The 18,636-nt window shown below is 38.8% G+C and overlaps 1 protein-coding gene across 3 annotated transcripts in view; it reads right to left on the bottom strand.

Moving 5' to 3' along the window:
* The window catches only part of SAMSN1 (SAM domain, SH3 domain and nuclear localization signals 1), an 82,188-nt gene extending 63,994 nt beyond the window's left edge, over positions 1 to 18,194 (bottom strand). The window contains exons 1-4 of one of the 3 annotated variants that reach the window (XM_048294027.1): positions 18,068 to 18,194; positions 8,824 to 8,961; positions 2,597 to 2,637; positions 107 to 144 (exon numbers count right to left, since the gene is read on the bottom strand). In XM_048294027.1, coding sequence (XP_048149984.1) covers positions 107 to 144; positions 2,597 to 2,637; positions 8,824 to 8,961; positions 18,068 to 18,091 — 241 coding nt within the window. In that variant the 5' untranslated portion in view covers positions 18,092 to 18,194. Of the gene's footprint in view, positions 1 to 106; positions 145 to 2,596; positions 2,638 to 8,823; positions 8,962 to 18,067 lie in introns of those variants that run through there. The other 2 variants (XM_048294028.1, XM_048294029.1) reach the window with 2 other exon arrangements.
* Positions 18,195 to 18,636: the final 442 nt, after the last annotated feature.

An 18,636-nucleotide genomic window follows, 5' to 3' on the forward strand; every position in this document is an offset into this window, starting at 1 on the left:
TTCCTTTGTATTTGCTCCAACAGCTGTAAAACAAATCAGACCCTTAATTAAAGTTGGCTCTCTGAGATTAGCAAGTAAACAGTAAATTATTTAAGCAGCTACTAACCAAATGCTTCATTTTCAGACATGGACTTCTGGATGGATCTAAAAGAATTAAAAGAATTTACCATTAGCTGAAAGTCAGAATAAAAAAATTAAAGCGTGTTTAATCAAATATGGGTATTTTCAAACTAATTCTTCAAAGCAGGGCAGAGGGATTTAGCTGTGCTATTCCCACTGGCTTTAATTGGAGTTACTTCTCCCACTCACCCAATCATCTACTCCCACATGCCACACAAAGCTCTGAAAGCATCTGAGGTTTCATTCTGCAGGAATATGTGACTCAAGTGTCTATTTGAAATTAAGAATTCATGCTGGAATCAGGGGAACCCATCAGGGAGAAAAGAAGAGATACTTTCCTTTAGATATGATCTGAAGTGTCCCACAATTTTTAGAATTATTGCCTGAACTTTGGTGACATGATAATGGATTGAAACAAAGAGCTACATATGAACATACCATTCCTAGGACCTTGAGTGACATTTTATTGCCCCAGTAAACCTTGAGGTTTTTGCACATTTACATCAAGGATTAGTCCTATTTCATGCTTCCACCTGTGGTCAGTAGTTTATAGAGGAAAGCTTGAAGAATAGACTAACTTATCAGAGGCAAAAAAAAAAATCTTTGGATAAAGCTTAATTTGTTTCACTTTATCCATTAAAAGCCCAATGGAGAGTAGCTTATGAGCAGTGGATGAAGCCAAAAGGCAATAGTAGATGAAAGCAGGGAATCTGTGACAATGATCAACAGCAGGGAAAGAGCACAAAACCTTGGATCCCTCTCCCATCCTCACTCATGTAGGTGCTGAAGGGTTTCCTGAACTAGAGGGTGCAGCTGAACAGTTGTGGGCTTTTTAAGGAACTGGTCTGGACCCACTAGTTCATTTAAAAATCATTGGATTTTTTGATTCCAGAATTCCACAATTTAATTCTCATTGTCTAAACAAGGAATACTTCTGTTATTTCTGCTACTTTATATAATTTGGTGCTTCCTTGTTGCCCCATTGTAGGGAACAGAGAATGATCAATTCTTCACTCACTTCCTGCATATCTACAAGGAATGTCAATGGGAAAACTTCTGCATTATCCCTGGGAGTGTTGTGCCAGGATAGTGATGCCTGGACACAATGAAATAGTTTTCATTACAAAATCTTTTCAGGTTGACTCAAACTATTTTCTTCCAGCTTGCTCTTTTTTGCTCTTTTTTTTTTTTTTTTTTGTTATTGATCAGTCAAATGATCTCAACAACCCTTCTAAATTCCTAAATTCTGATAATTTGTTTAGAATAGGATTAGGTTGCAAACAGAATAGTGTTATTTACTTTGCAAAATTTGACATTTTAGCGACAGACTGCTCTTTTTATTCCTGGGGCAGACCTAGTTCTGATCTAAGCAGGACACTTCTAGGCCTCCAGGTGATTTCATCATATTTGATAGAGCTTGGTAAGGTCTACACAGTAGTTTGACTTCCTTTAAAGTGTAAAAGAATGATGAGAAATCCATGAGTAAGAGAGTTATGTCCATATCTTAATTAGTGAAATTTTGGGAGGAGTTTCACAGAGCCCTGGTTGGTGACATACAGTTGAGATCTCACAGATGAGTGCACACATCTCTGTGTTTGCAGCTGATAAGTTACTAGTGTTTTTATCAGATGACCAGAAATAGATTAAAACTCTTGCTTAAAACAAAAGAGCTCTTCATTTTCCTAGAAATCTTTACCCATTTTGAGATTTTTTAGCAACAGACACAGATAACATTGATGTTCTGAATTTAGTGGGGCCCCACCTACAAATGAAGAAAACAAAAACCGACAAAAACTCTAGGGATTTTCATGTCTGTCACAGCAGACAGATAAGATCTGTCTGTATCATTCCATTAGGCAGGATTTCAGATTTCATCTGAAGGGGACCATTTCAGTAATGCAATAGCCTTCAACCTGAAGCAAAAAAAGAATTTTCAAAATGAATTCCTCTGCCTGGTAATAAATATTGTTCATTAGCCCAAACCATAGCATTGTGTCCATGAATGGATTCAAAACATGCTGCTGTCACAAAAATGATTCATAAAATAGTGGCTGACCTGCTTTATCCAAATCATTTTGCAAACTATTTTTTTTACTTGGATTAAAAACACAAACAAAATAAAAAAATGTCTTCAGGAGATTATCAGGTCAATGGTGCAAACATGCTAAAATAGGTTACCACTTCAATCTCTCAGAAAAGCAGACATATGGTTAAATCAAGCTCAGATTAAGTGCATTTGATTTTAGCTGTCCTGGTTCAGATATTTTGGAAGAAGGCTTTGTGGATATGAAAAAGGCATGGCAAAAGAGCTTCAGTAAAGCATTACAAGCTTGTTACGTGCTCTTCAACTGCAACATTAATACATGTACTCTATGAGAGTGAAAGCAACATTGGCAAACATTCATAAAACAACAAGGGTGAAAGGTACACACAAATATAGTGACACTGTGTAGACCTTGAACTGGTCTCAACTTACTTTCTTTTTTTGGTCAGTGTGTTCTCAAAGTCAGGAAACTCCTTTTAAAAAGATAGAGAAAAAGGTCTATGTAAATCAAAAATGTTTAATCCAAATATATTACTTTTGTCACTGAGAAGAAAATGAATTATATAATTTTGATGTGTGATTTTTAATATCCACTAACGTTTCAGCCACAGCTGAAGCTGTGGAGGACACAGTGCAGCAGAGACTATATGTAGTTATGTGTCCTGATTTCAGGAGGCTTCAGTTATCCACGGCTCCCAGGAAGCTGACAACCATAACACCCCTGAAAAACCAGAGAACCATGATCATACCCCAAGAATGAATATCGTATTTCTTACATAATGTGATTCTTTTAGAACTTCATGGGGATTAAAATACCCACACGTTGCAAAGGGATGTGGTTTCCTGACAGACACAGGACACAGACTCTGTAAACCCAAACGTGCAGGGGAATGTGGAAGAGGAAAAGGAAACTGGAAATAAAATTGAAAGCTCTGAGGGGGAGCAAATCAGAATCAAACACTGGCCTGGAGGCAAGATCACACAGCCCCCAAGGCCCAGACAATAAATATTTATACCCTGACAAGGTGTGGGAAGGAGGTGAAGTTACATAGCTGTTGAAAAAGAGAACAAAAAGGTGTCTTGCTGGGCAAATAATGCCAAAACATGTCAATGCATGTTTGCTGTGCAGTTAACCATGCACTTAAAGGTTAATTTTAACTGCAGGAAAACCTGAGATGTCACGCTAGGACAGAAGAGATCTCTGTCCCTATGTTACTGTGATATCTCCTGAGACAGGATATCAAAGCACTGTATCAGTTTTGCATTTATTTCTTCAGGCCTGGAAAGCAGGAACTCAAATAAAAGTGTCCGTGATGATACCACTTCAATCTGTTGTGCAACAAGAGGCACTAAAAAAAATAATATAACCATTCATTATTTTATAAATCTTAAAACTTAGTGTATCTGGGCCTATTTCACATAATATTATGTTTAATTTATTTCCTTCTTGTAACTCTAACTACATCTGCATGATTCTGGCCATAGTAAGTTTAAAATGTCATCCAGGTTGCATGATAAAAACCCAAAACCTGTACTACATAAAACCATGTAAGTGCATAATTGAGCGTTTTATACTTCTCCCCTCTTCTCAGTAAAACCCATCATAGATTTTTTTAAGCTTTTTCAGGGAGTGCATTAAGAAAAGGCTGTTTTCCTGCACTGAGTTATTTTAGCTGAGCGTAGGAGGTCCTTTTAGCATGTATATTTGTGAATGTTAATAATTGTATGCAGTTTCCACATCTTTTTTCTTGCCTGTGTCAATTTGTTCACAGATGCAGATCAAAAGAGCATACAGAATTTGTACCTCTCTTTGAAATAATGTATGCAATGTAAGATAAATTTCCTGCTGAAAAATTGTCAGCATTTTAGTCTTGGGACAAGTCTTTTTGACAACTCAAATGACTTGATGAGGTGCACAAACACAAAGAAGTTAAAAAATGTTTAATAAGTGATTTTAAGGCTTATTTTAAAGGGTAGTTTCAAAATTTCATTGAAAAATATCAAATATTCGATTTCGAAGAGGTTTGTTAAAGGAAGCATTGTGCATGGAAGTCAGAGACCAAAGGATATTGTAACTTAAAATCTCTTAAAATGATCTAGAGAAAAAATTGGAGACAGCCCGCATTGTAGCCATACACCTAGAAAGACTCTATTCACATCTTCACATGCCAAACACCTGGTGGGGACCATGAAACAGGATTTAATCTTTTGCTCCACAACTTGAAACCTGAAATTCCTAAAGTCCAGCAAAGTTGCATTGATGACAGTACATCATATACTGAAGTGATGACTGATGTGAGTTCACAGGATATCATGGGATGCAGTGCCAAAATGAAATATGTGGTGGACTTAAATGACCATTTAAAAATGGCACCTTTCATTCAACACACTCTTCCTGCTATTTCTGAATTGGGTGGCTAAACTGGGGTACAAGAATAAATAACTGTGGTTTGTAATTTTTACAAGTATCTTTTCAGTATTGACTACATTTTAAATGGTATGTAACTTTAATGTGAAACTAGTTTTTAAAAACGTATTTTATCTTAGGATGTAAATTAGGGTTCACCTAGACTCTACTCTCCACATTCTCCAAAGAGCATAATTACCTTGTTTATGGGAACAACTCTTTCCTTCCTTATCCTAGATGTGTTTCCTCGAAACAAACTCCACATGGGGAAACCCAGCATGACGAAATTATTGATAAAGTCCTTTTCTTCCTGATTTTGTCAAATAACCCTGAATTAAGGAATAGAATTAAACTCTCTGGTGTTTCCAAACCGGCTGAGAAAAGATAGAGCTCCTGTGCTGCAAACAGGGAAATGATCGTTTCAGATAATCAGCCCTCTTCTTGCCCTCACAGGAATCAAAGGCCAATTATAACATTTCAGATTAAGGCAGGTATCAAAACGGACTGTGATTTTCCTGGCAACAGCTTAGAACGACTGATAAATTTTTTGGCACTTTTCTGATACACAGGATAGTCAATCATATCATGGTCAGCAGTTCAAAAATATGTGGATCTTATGACATTTGGTGATTGCAGTCTGACAGGATATATATGAAAATGGTTCTAGTACTGAAGAGACTTTTCCTGAGAAGCTGGAGACAGCTCATGAGGTAGAAGACTGTAACACCAGGTGACAAGAGGTGGAAATTCATTTAATAGCATAGTTACAGGCAAAGAGTACCCATATGATTCATTATGTGCCCATGGCTACCAGCTGTTTCTGAGGGAGGTCCAATTCAGATTTGCTATGCATGAAGTACAAAAACAACTCCATAAATCTAATTTTTTCTTTCTTTCTGAGAATATTACTGAAGCTGAGCAACGGGCAAAGTAACCACAAAGTTAGCAGGCCAATTCCCCAAGAGGATTGAAATCAAAAGGCAGGTGTGCATAACAGGCCCAGGATACTACCACAGGAACCCAGAGTGGAAACATCCCTGGCAAATAATTCAGAATACTAAACAGTATTCAGAACAGTAATCTGGAGTTATGTGAAGGAGAAGAACAGTGTACATGAAAGACAGATTTTTCTTCATACAAGATGTGTCATTTGGGCAGATATTTGGCCAGGAGCAGAAAGAGCCATAGTCCAAAAAGGAGTGTCCAAAGAGTATGTTCAGTGAATGATGTCCTGCACAGCTCCAGTGACCACACTACCCTGCATTTCCCACATCTCCAGAAGAACTTCACAGCTCAGCTATGATTAGGACAAATCATAACAGACAAGTTCACTGCAAGAAAATCACTACCTTGTTGCAGTACAAGGAAGAATTTTCTGTAGCCCTGATCACCCTTTTTAAGTGTGAGGGGAGCTGATCCTGGATCCCTACCCTGTTGATTTTGAAGTGGTAGAGGAAAAAGGAAGGGGCAAAGCCTCCTGAGGAGGAAGTGTGCCGTGCCAGGCTGCTCCACCGTTTGGAGATTTAACAGCTCTGTGGAACCTGCCGCACTTCAGCCAACCATTTAAACATTCACTTGAGTCCATACCTACTCAGCAGTGCACTTACATCCGTGCATTACTGGATAATGATGGATGGCTAAATGGAGCCAATAATGTTCTGAATTTATCATGCTGAGGGGGCTGCCCCGCAGCCTGGAACCGAGTGACGGAATTAAAAATGGAGAGAAGTACAAATGGGCTCAGTTAATAAGCTTAACGGCTTCATCCAAGGTGTAGCTCTAATAACTCACATGCCAGAAATAGCAGATAACATTACACACAGGCCTCTGGCCTTAGTGATATTTTTCCATAGGTCTTACTGCTGACACGTCATCACTAATCTTGTTTTCCATTTCTAGAAAGTATTTTATAAATAACTGTGTTGATTCTACGGCCAGCACAGTGACACAGCATCCAGCCGTTATTTTTAGTTAAGTGTTGAGCTGAATATTCTCTCAAACCAGAAAATAAAACCCAGAGCCAGCCTTGGGAAGCTTCTTGTTAATACCTAGTGAGCCAGGTGTGCTTAACCCATTTAGTGTTGTTTTTATTGAGGATGAACTTTATATTTAATGATGAATAAATGGGCCATCACCATAATATCTCCTTCAAGAAAACAAAAATATATGACAAGAGGTAGCAGAAGCCAAAGAGCTGGATTCTTCTATTCACTGTTATACATGTATCTCCATGGACCATGCAGTGCCATCCCACAAAACACTGTGCGGTGCAAAAGACGTTTTGCTACAATTTGTTTAGATTAATGTACAGGATTTTCTAATCCTACGCTAGTAGCAAATCTGCTTCTGCAGGCTGGCTCAAGGAAAACAAAGTTCTGTACTGGATAGGTTGATTATTTTTCTCTAGCCAAATAATTTATGAAGCCTAACTCTATAGCAGTAAAATGAAAAGTCTGAAGATGCTGCCAAATAAAAAGCAGACTAAAACAAGAAAAAGGAAGAAACAAAAAGCCTGATGTAAACAGCCACTGCAGTTTTAGTCTTACACATTGTGAAAACCATAGCAGAGCACAGTGCTATGGATGTATCTTTGCCACACCTTGAGAAAATAAATTGCTATTAGTTTTCTATTGCAAAGTTCGTTAGGCTATCATATGTCCTATTCTGGGTACAAACCAAAAAAACCAAATCTGCCTTTTTCATTTTCATTTTACTTTGTCTAAATACTGCTCCTACCAGATGAACATCTATTGGCCAACGAAATATTAGTGTAGCAGTCATTGAATATTAAGTTGGTTTGGCGTCACAGCAAAGGGGGAAAAGACTGAATGGATGCCGGAGCTGTAATATCATGTTCATCTTTAGACATTGGGCACGTATAATGGCATGCAGTACACAAATAACTAGAGCTTCCCACAATGAAGACACCACAGTCATGCTAGGAGGAGGTTCTAGCCTTATTTCACAACCACAATTAAGCTCTCTTAACTGGAACACTGTAGAGGTGGCTCATTCTTAGAGTGACAAGGTCACAACCTGGTAAGGGGGAAAAACGCTGTCGTTCAGGAGAGCATCTCCCACCTATTGCAGGAAAATTATAATGTAGGGACATTTCAGAGCCCAGGCTCATAGATCTGTGCTGATGCTATGAGGAATCATCTTGAGATCTCTGCGCTGCTACCCTCTCAAAACCGGGACCATTATATAAAGTCTCAAGGTGATTATCTGGAAGAGAGGGACATGCACAGAGTGAGATGGTTACAGCAGAAGGGTCTAAAAAGAACAAGTTGTTTTCAGTCCTTTAGCAATTTAACAAGTGCATGCCACAATTCCCCAGCCATTCTGCTATCCCTGCTATCCACCAGCTCCAGCACTTTCTCCAAGCAAATCTTGTGTGCAAACCTGCTGTGTGATATTGCAACACCAAAGGCCCAGCAGTCTCATAGGTACATGGTACCTAATCCAGAGAGCATGTGGGTAGAACCTGGCACAATATCTGAAGGGAGGCCAGTCTCCTCTGAATGATGAACATCCTGTTTTCCCCTTTATTCAATCACCACACTGCATCATACATTGAAATGGAAACAGTAATTATAAGCAAAGGCACATTGCAAAGCAGAGAACAGAGATTATGAAATTAATAAGATTATGAAATGTAATATACCATGTTAAATTATTTGTCAAAGCATCATATATTATACCAATAACACACAAATAGGAAAGGATTAAGTAGGGTAACATCATTTAGGAAGGAAAAAAACCCCAGAAGACAACCTTCTTCACATGTTTGCCTAATGAGGTCTTGTAAAATGTCAGATTTATTCCAGAGGCCATCAGATACAAAATTCATGCAACTCATGCTTTAGAAATGCACTTTTTTGTATTAATAAAAAGGACAACCAAAGACACCAACAGTATATTCTTTAGACACAAACCATACCAATATGTGTACCCAGAGTTTTCATATGCTGTTACTTGCAAAGAGAAATTCCCTTGTCCAGTGCAGCTGCACTAATCTCCCTTTGCTGCTCGCAGTAGAGGAACTCATGACCTGCTTTTCAAGTGTGCTTGTTAAGACTGGACAGAAATCAGGTCATTGGCTACAGAGATGAGATTTGAACAGTGGCATGGCTCTAAGGAGCCTAAATAGTTGAAACTGGCAGATAAGCCAGCAGAACACACATGTGCCCACGTAAAGAGCAACAGTTTTTTGCAAAATGCATTGCATGCTTTGCAATTAAATGTTACTTACCAAAGACAGAGACCTGTCAGGTGGCCCACAGTTTACATGTGTGCTCACTGGAATGTCAGCCTGGCTGTCAGGAGTAGTTTTATCCTTGGCTTCCTGATGTTCTGGGACAGGCTCATACAAGCTGTCCATGGAGCCCTCCTAAAATACATTTAAACAGAGTTTCAAAGACGAACACTTGCAAACATATTAAATTAACAGTAATTTTAAAAGCAAGACATTTGTGTGATTTGCAGAATGGAGTGTGGTTTTCCTCCCCTGTCTTTTGAAATCCTTTATTTAGTTTTTTTCTCTAAAAAGGCATGCAGGAGCTGATTTTAGTAAGTACCCAAATGCTGGAGTTCCCAGTATCATGACTTAGATGCCACAGGTTGCCATGTGTAAAGCTGAGGGTACAGCAAAAAATGAATATTATCTGCCCAGAAGGAGTAAAACCAGGTGTATATTTCCAATGGAACACTACATGAAAATTCCTGTGAAAACTATGAAAAACATATGCCATGAAAACTTTTATATGAACCACAGAAATGTTTTATAGTTAGTACTTCTATACAGGAAAAAAAAGTTAATTTGATGCAGAAGGGTAACCCCATTACTTAGAAACAGACTGAAACAATGCTGCCAGCTCCCAGAATTTCACAATGATGGTTTAGGCCCCCAAAATAATGATAATGGCTAGAATTAAAAATTCTATTTGCATTGAAAATTTTTAAGTGTGTTTAAATGCACATGTAAGGTTCTTTTTCTCCAAGCACCAAAAATATAAACATTTTAATAGGAACGAAGATTTTCGCATTTATCCCGCAACTCCAAGAGCCAGGATTACATATACACACTGCCATTTCATAATTCAAGAGTTAAGTGAAAGCAGATGGCAAAACTAAAGACACTCTAACTGATGATCCCAGATTTTAGATGTTGCCGTTTTGATCTGCACTGAATATTTTCCCAATGAATTTTGATTACTAATTGTAACTGCATTAATTAAGGAATAAATCAAATTTATAGCAGTGTGACTTTCAGCAGAGCAACACCATTGAAATTAACATGGTATATTATTATTTAAAGGCATTTGTTCCTTTAGTACAGAAGATAAACACAGATGTATATTTGAAGCTATATTATTAATATGTAAAGCTTTACAGGCAATATTTTTGACTGGTGGAGCAGCAGTTCAAAGACATCACTAATTTTTGCAAGCACAATGTTTATCAATGGATCTTTATTTGCCTCAGTCTGCTAGATTCTTGATAAACCAAAATAAATATTTTGGGAGAAATATTTCATGGTGAACTTCTTGAAAATACTCAAGTTACATACTTGAGCCTATTCTAGGAACTAATGAGTTAATGCTTCCTGGGAAATTGGTGCCTAGTTTATGAAACACATGGAAGCACTGAACATCCAGCTGAGCCTGGGTTTTGACAGCAACTGCATTTTTTTTATTACTGCATTTATTTTTTATCACTCTAAGTATTTTGCCATATAGCAGTGATGGTTCAGCCTCCCCATCTGAAGTTGTGGATTGAGCACTTCTAGACAAAAATGATGAGTTTAAAAACTTGTTACACACTTCCAAGATTCTGAAAAGTGAAATGCAACCATTTACTTCTCCTTCAATAGGGAATAATACACAACTTTGGTGAAGAGAATATTTATGAAGAGATGGAAGCATAAAGGAGAACTCATGTGAAAGAGAGAGTATGAGAGAGCTAAAAAAGGAGAGACAAGATAAGACAAGGAACAGTGAAAGGAGAGAGTGGTGGGGGGGAGGAAAAGGATACACCAAAAGAACACAGAAAGAGAGAAGGGAAGAAGTGGGGAAAAGAGCAAGGATAAGAGAGGGAGGAGAGGGGGAAAGAGAAGAGGTGAAACAGAGAGAAAGGGAGAAAGAGCATAAGGGGGAGCATGTGAGAATTAGTACATGAAAAAGGAAAAATGTGAGAAAGGGCTCAAGCAAGAAAGAGAGAAATCTTGTGTGAGAAAGATGGAGCTCAAGGGTGTGAGAAAGGGTGGGCACATAAGAAAAAGCAAGTGTGCAGAAAAAAAGCAGGTCCATGTGAAAGAGTGAGGGCACAAGGAGTAGGATGTGCATGAAGAATTATGAGGGCGTGAGGAAGAGGATGCATGCAAGTGGAGCACATGGGAAGGCATGACTGCTGTGAGGAAGAGCACAAGAAAAAGTGAGTGCACAAGGAAGAGCCAGCATGCAAAACAGGGAGTGGCTGGAGGAGACAAAGAGATGAGGTAGCAAGGGAGAGAGACAGAATGTGTGAAAGCGAGAGGACCTATGAATGAGAGTGGGAGAGGACAAGAAAGAGAGCATGAGATAGAGATATGGGATGAGAAGTAAAGTTTCCCTGAGGAAGAGTGAACATAAGGGAATGGAAAGGGTGTGAGTGCAGGAGGAAGCACAGGAGTGTGTGGAGAGTAAGCACATGGGAAATAGCAAGTGTAGCTGAAGAGCCAGGGAATGGCAAAGAGCGAACACATGAGAGAGGGAGGGCACCAAAAAGATCAAGTGCAGGGAAATGAGCAAGGGTGTGACAAAGGAAGGACATGGACAAGAAAGCAAGCAAGAAAGTGAAAGCATGGGAAAGGGTGACCACAAGAAAGGAAAGCAAAAGGATGGGATAAAGCCCATGGTGTGTGGGAGAATGGCTGCAGGAGAAATTGCCAGCATGTGCAAGGAGGGTGCTGGAAAGAGGGAAGGCACATGAGAAGAGAGGCCACAAGAAAGGGGGAGCAATCTGGAGAGGGAATGCACAAGAAATAAAGAGGGACAAAGCACAAGGAGAGGGGCAGAGAAATGGAGTGAGAAAGCAAGCATCAAGATGTGAAAAGGATTAAGCACAAGGTTGTGAGAAAAGAGTGTGAGGGCACAAGAAAGGGAATGTGAGGGAAATCAAGGTGTGAGAAAAGGAGAGGGCATGAGAAAGTATCCCTGCATGCAAGAGTGAGATGTGAGAGAGGAAGTGTGCACGAGATAAAATAAGAAAGCAAATATGACTGTAAGACAGAGCAAGCCCACATCAGAGGGAATGCTCACATAAAAGAGAACACTCATGAGAAAGCAGGAGGGCAGAGGAAAGAGTGGGTACAAGCAAGGGCAGGGTTGAAGGCAAGAGCAGGAGAGCACAAGAAAGAAATCACAAAGGGTAGAGCAAAGGTGCAAGAAAAGCACCATCATGACAAAGGGCACGTGCTTGAGAAAGGAAATGTGTGAAAAAGCACAAGCATGCACAAGCAAGGCTGCAAGAAAGTGCATGTGAGACAAAGACAAGAAAGAGAGTGTGAGAAAAAGGAAGAAAGAATGTGAGAAAGAGCATGTGCTGGGAAAATATGGCATGCAAAAGAAAAAAGCAGACACAGAAAAGCAAGTGTGGGGGCATGAGAAGAAGAGAGTGTGAGGGTGCAGGAATGGATGTGAGGTCACAACAAAGGGCACAATGGTGCTAGAAAAGAAACACTGGCACAAGAAAAGATGGAATGGCCTTAGGAAAGGAGTAGGCACAACAAAGTAAGTGAATGGATGCTAGAGTGCCCATGAGAGGAAAAACTCAGGAAACAGAGTGGAAGAGCCAGAGAAGGCGAAGGGAGAATCAGTAGGAGAGGGAATCAGTAGGAGAGATCATGAAGCCATTTAAAAGGAGGGAGAGAGGTCTTGTGAATAGCACAGAGAAGGAGAATGAGGAAGAGATGGTGTGCAAAAGAGAGATTGCTCAAGAGAGAGAAGGCATGTGCAAGAAAGTGAGTGTGCAGACAGGAGAGACAGTGAGAATGATTTGTGAGGGAAGGGGTGAGGTCATGAGAATGGGGGAGACAGTGCAAGGCACGAGAAAGAGAGGCTGTGAGGAAGGGGATAAGACAGAGCAGGATAACTTGTGAGAAAGAGTGAATATGTGAGAATTGGTGGACAGGGAGTCCTTGTGACAAACACAGCTCTCAGGAAAGAGGGGGAAGCGTGCAAGAAAGTGAGCACCAGGGCATGAGATTGAGTGGCCATGAAGTATTAAGAAAGGGCATGAGGGTGCAGAAAAGAGAGTAAGGTCATGAGAAGAGAGAAAATGGGTGAGAGAGCAGAATCATGTATTCGAGACAAAAAGGATGAGTTTAAAACCTTGTCACATATTTCCAGGATTCTGCAATGTAAAGTGTAACCATACACTTTTCCCTCAACAGGGAATAATACATGACTTTGTTGAAGTAAGAGAGAAGCATAAAATCAGAGCTCATGTGAAAGAGAAGCATGAGAAAGATGAAAAGGGAGAGAAAAGAGAAAGCAAGGAACAGTGAAGCAGGGAGGAAGAAAAAAATAAAGAGCAACAAAACAATGGAAGGAGAGAAGGGAGGAAGGGAGGCTTTTGTGGGCTCAGGTGAGTGCAGACACAAGAAAGAGTGAGCACACACAACAAAGAGGGAAAGGATGTGAGAGACAACAACCAGGAAAAGAAGTGCAAGAGAGAAAACTCACACCAAAAAAAAAAAAAAAAAACAAAAACCAACAAAAAACCAAAAAAACACAAGAGTGAGAAGGAGAGCACCCAAAAAAGAGAAAATACATCTTGAGTTTTCAAAATTGATTTCTTTGCTTACCGGTTTTATACTTTATAAGAGTATATTTTCCTTGTAGTAATTGACTTTCTCTGAGGGTAACTCAAAGTATTTAACTGAAATTGAAATTTTCTTGCTCCCTTCTATTTTATTTTATAGTTAAGTCTACTGTTATACCAAAACCTGCCAAGTCAGTGAAGTTTTTTTATTTTATATGTTAATTCTTTTAGTAGTCCTGAGCATAGGAGGAAATGAGGATAATGAGAGGAAAATGAGAGATAGCAGAATAAAATATGAACTTAATTCTGGAGTAGTTAGCACATTTTCTTTATCCTACATGGAATAAGAAAGCTTTCTGAAACTCTTTGCTTCAGGAGTTTTATGGGACAAAATGTCCTAGTTCAGATCTAGAAGCAAATAATTGCCTGTAGCTCTTTCCTTTGCATGATATTATTATCATCACGGCATGCAGAGACTAGAGTGATCATAAGGTAGAGAGGGAGCATTCAGTAATGCAGTCAGGTCATTTTCCATCTGAGGTTTAAGGGTGGAATCCTGTGTATGGTGGGATGATAGCAATCCAGCTAAAAGGAACAGGGACCATATGGAGATGATTACACAGGAAGCACTACACTTTTAATCACAATCCACTTTAGAGGAAGGTCTTTCCACATTCAGCTAATCCTTCTTTGTTAAAACATATTTTTAAGTCCAGTCCATTTCTAAGTACCATCATGTCCCTATAGTCATAGCAGCATTAGCACCTTTCTATTTATGCCATAGCTTCTTTAACATAGAGGCTCCAGCTAATTCATAAGTTATCCACTACATCACTTTTATTAATACTTATTCTCTCTCCATTTTGCATCATTGAAACATTAGCTTTTAGTGCCAAGGGCTGCTTCAGTTTATAACATTAGATGTAATACGTTTTACATTGTGCTGTCAGCACATCTTTAAACCAACAACCAAAATAAAACATAACTAGTGCAATGCTACTGAGAATCACTAAGAGGATTAGGCTTTCACTCAGTACTTAACTTTACATTTTACTAGAAAAAGTGGTGGCTAGAAAGGCACCATATGGCAAAGAAATAGACAAATAAAAGGGATCTTGTTTGGCTTAAATCCTAAGACCGGTGCTCAACTTGAACAACTGGTCTGAACAACACTGTGATTAGGAGTGTCACAGCCTTTCTCTACTGGTGTTCTTATACAGGTTTCTGCTATACAAGAGGTTGACACTTCTTAACTATCTGAAATTCTTCTGTGTCTTCATTAGTTCCATTACTAATGCCATTGTTCACTGCCAAATATATGGGATGTACTTGTTCAGTATTACCTTGTGTAAGGAGTACCTTGTCTCATCTCCCTCAGACCCACTTCCTTATGGAAACTTTACTGAAAGGCAGGGGGTGTGAGTATAAGTCAGGATAGGTTTAGCAGGTACTGTTCCAGGTGAATTGGTGCTAACCAAGTGTGTATATCCTCAATATTGGAGAGCCAATTTAGGAAAATAATATAGGAAAAATATGCTACCTTAAATAAAGGACTTCACAATTCAACAATAAATTTGATTTCTCAGATTTGGAGGATTCTGATATGTATTAGGCAGTGTATCAAAAAAGGTGGGTTGGCAGCATACTTTCTTGCATTTCATACAAAAGCAGTGCTTGATTTGGGGCCCTCTCTGTATATTGCCCATAATACAAAGAGTATTGTTCTGATTCAATTGCCTGACATGCTGAGCACCATGGGATGGAAAAGGCACTGCAAATTTAGGGTCTAAGGTTGACCTTTTAACATAATATACCTACAAAAAAGAAAAAAGATACATTTATCCTGTTGATCATTTTGTAAATAGAAAAGGGACACAAGGCTTTGAAGGCAAATCTAATTTGCCTGCAAATCTCTTGAGATCAAGGCAATGAGTCTGATGCGAAAAATAATCACAGTTAAGAAACCAAATCATTCTGAAGTCAACTCAGGACACAAAGTAGTGCTGGGGAAACACCCCATCCTGGAGCACTCACACTAGGAGATCAAAGGACTCCCAGGTGGTGACAGATTGGAGTAGTTCCCATCTGCCTCCCTGGGAAAGGGAGAATCCAGTTCAGGCTCCAAAGCCCCATCACAACCATCTTGGGACTATTGTTTGTCTCCAGCCTACAAATAACCACTTGCTACACTGGCCCATAGTATCGTGTCTCTCATGCTAGAACTATGTCTCAGTTTTATGGACAGGTATAAAAGCAAACCCGAATTAAAATTCAACAGTATGAACAGGTGTTCCTCTAACTATCCTGATGTTTCACCACTTTGGATCAGCCAGAAGTCTGGTTAAACTTTGGTTTTAAACAGAATATTATAGTAATTCTCTCAGGTTGTAGATTACTTCAACCACTATATTCTGTAGGGTAGAAAACTATTTTCTGAGCTATAAACCAGTCTATTTAACAATATATGCATATGCACACACACATATACATACACACCCTCTTTGCAGTGTGAAATCTCGTCAGTCTACATGAGACAAATACTTCCATGAGAGTATTGTTTATTTTGTACAGCTTTTTTTGGTCTGTCAATAGTCTGAATTTCTCTTCCATGGTTTCAGGTTTAGCAGTTACTCCAGATGTTCACTTGATGTAAATCAGCCATGATTTCTATTCCTTGGTGGCTATTTCCATCTACTATGGAACTGTCTCCCATAGCACCTTTAAAAGTTGCCTTTAAATCCTAATTATGTGGTTGCTGTTCATTATTTCTGGCTTGACTGTCTTGAAGGGAAAAATACCCTTATATTGATACTACAACTGCTTTGTAGCCAGCTTTTTCATGGTCACAGGGTGACAGAGTAGAAGTGGCCAGTGCACATACTTGGATGACCAGCTCATTTCCAAGCTGGACAATCTGATTACTGAAAGCAACTGTCCCATGTCACAGGCATAGGGAGGACTGCACAGGGCTCTTCTTTTTATGAAACACATTAATGACCTATAAATTATCTTTAGATGTTGATAACTTGTGAGGTGTTTTGCTGGGTGAGCAGAAGATTACCAAAGCGGACAGAATGGCTCCCATGTAAAGCTTGTAAAGAACGGAGGTTATCTTCTTAGCAGCAATCTTTAAACAGAACTAATTATGTCATTACAGAAAACTATTATGGCACCAGCTTTCACTTGTCTGAACCATCCATTATCACTGGAGTCATTACCTCTCCCACAGAAACCCTGGGTGCTGCATACTGAGTTTAACAGGGAAACTGGAACTTGACCTACTCTCACCTGCACAATCTACCTGACATTTCATCTAAATGTTGGTTTCTCAACCAATACAAGGCTCAACACCTTTTTCAAAAGTGAACTACATAGAAAACAAGAAGCTGCTCCAACAGAACAGGAGAATATTGATAGAACAGTTCTTTCCCAAAGAACTTCTGAAATGAGTATTTTCAAGCTGTTACAGATTGTACCACAAAGCCATTGTTAACTTTGTACAAATACACAGGCATTCACACTGAACTATGATCAAAACTGTCATTGAGTTCCCAGGGAATTATTTTTCTGAGCGACTCTTGTCACAGAATCCTGAAATACCACTGCATTTTACTTTAAGTACAAACCAGCTTTTAATCCTTATGATCTGGAAAACACCAGGACTCTGCACTAAGATAGTATTAGCAATCAGGAGCAACGATTTACGCAAAGCAGTTGCCCTATTTGAGTTTGTATTAGTGCAGCTTGAATACTGATTTTTATTGTTCTTTCTAAATGTATGGGGAAGATATACTAAACATCTGCACAAAAGATGAAAAATGGGCAATCAGATCTACTGTGTTGTGTAAATACAGCAAAGATACTCAGCTAATTACCATTACTAATACTGAGCATTGGTATTGGCAGATGGTTAAGCTCTTAAAACAGAAACAGTTTCCGTGGATTTCCTATCCTGATTTACCTGTTCATTCTGAGCAGTTGCCTTGGGGCAAGGAAAGAGAAGAAAATAACAAACAAAAAAAACCCCAACAACAAACAAACAAACAGAAACCCAAAACCACCCCAAAACAAACAAACAAAAAAACCCCACAAAAAAAACCCAAAAAAACCCCACAAAAAAGACAAGTAAAAAAAAAAAAAGCAACCCCCAACTAAAGAGGATCTTAAATCAAGTCCTCTGTCTGTGTACAAATATTGCCATGACTAAATTACCCCTGATGACTGTGTTTTCATGTTTGGATAATAGAAACCTATTGCTTGAAAAGTTCTAGCAGTTCTCCCAAACTACTGAAGAAGGAAAATGGATACTATTATCTAAAAAAGAGAAAACCCTATTGTAAACCAAATTAAAACATATATATATTTAGTAATTTTGTCTTACTTATGAGGTGTTTTACTGTATTTGGATTAAATGCCTCATAACTAAATCTGCATGGTTTGAAATAGTCACAGATAGTGCATGGCACATTTATTACACATTCTCTGTGTTATATTTTTACTGAATCATATTTTGCTACATACAATTTCTTATACAAAAACTCCTTCATCTAGGCTAGAGAGCCTCGCTGTTGTTATACAACCCTTGCACCGTTTGTGATATAAAACCTTCACTATTTTTCCGTAAAAGCACACCCACCAGTTCAGTTTATGAACTCAGTAACCCACTAAATAAAAACATGTCTGTGTACACTTACCAGAGAAAAACAGAAAAGATTCATGTTGGTATTGAGATCCACTCCAGCACCCTAAAATTCTGCTCCACAATCTCCCGCCGCACAATGCAGTTCCTTCTTGCCCTCCCAGCTGTTTGTACATTTCTCCCTGGAGATTACGGCAAGATAAAATCCCTGCAATAATCCACTGGATTCAGAGCCCATTATCAAGTGAGACAGGCTTCCCTAGGCCAGTAAAAACTGTTCTCTGAATTAAAAAAGCAATGTTTGCTAGCAAAACAAAAGCACGGTCTGAATGATTTCCATGAACTCAGAAAATGCTCTCTTGCAGGCTGTTGTTTCCATTAAAGTTTATCATCTAAGACAAAGAAAACTCTTTCTGTCTGAGTCTACTGGCACATACAAATCTTCTCTTCTTACTGAGATTATCAAAAGACAGAAATTATATTGAAATGCTGGTTTCCTATACACATGAATTAATATACGAAATTCAGTAATTATTATTGACTACATTTTGAATGGAAGCGTCTTACTTATAGACCTTGGGAAAAAAACTCCTGAGCCGCAAACAAATTATTAAAAATATCCAT

The sequence above is a fragment of the Corvus hawaiiensis genome, chromosome 2 (genome assembly GCF_020740725.1).
Source record: "Corvus hawaiiensis isolate bCorHaw1 chromosome 2, bCorHaw1.pri.cur, whole genome shotgun sequence".
In the NCBI taxonomy this organism is placed as follows: domain Eukaryota; kingdom Metazoa; phylum Chordata; class Aves; order Passeriformes; family Corvidae; genus Corvus; species Corvus hawaiiensis.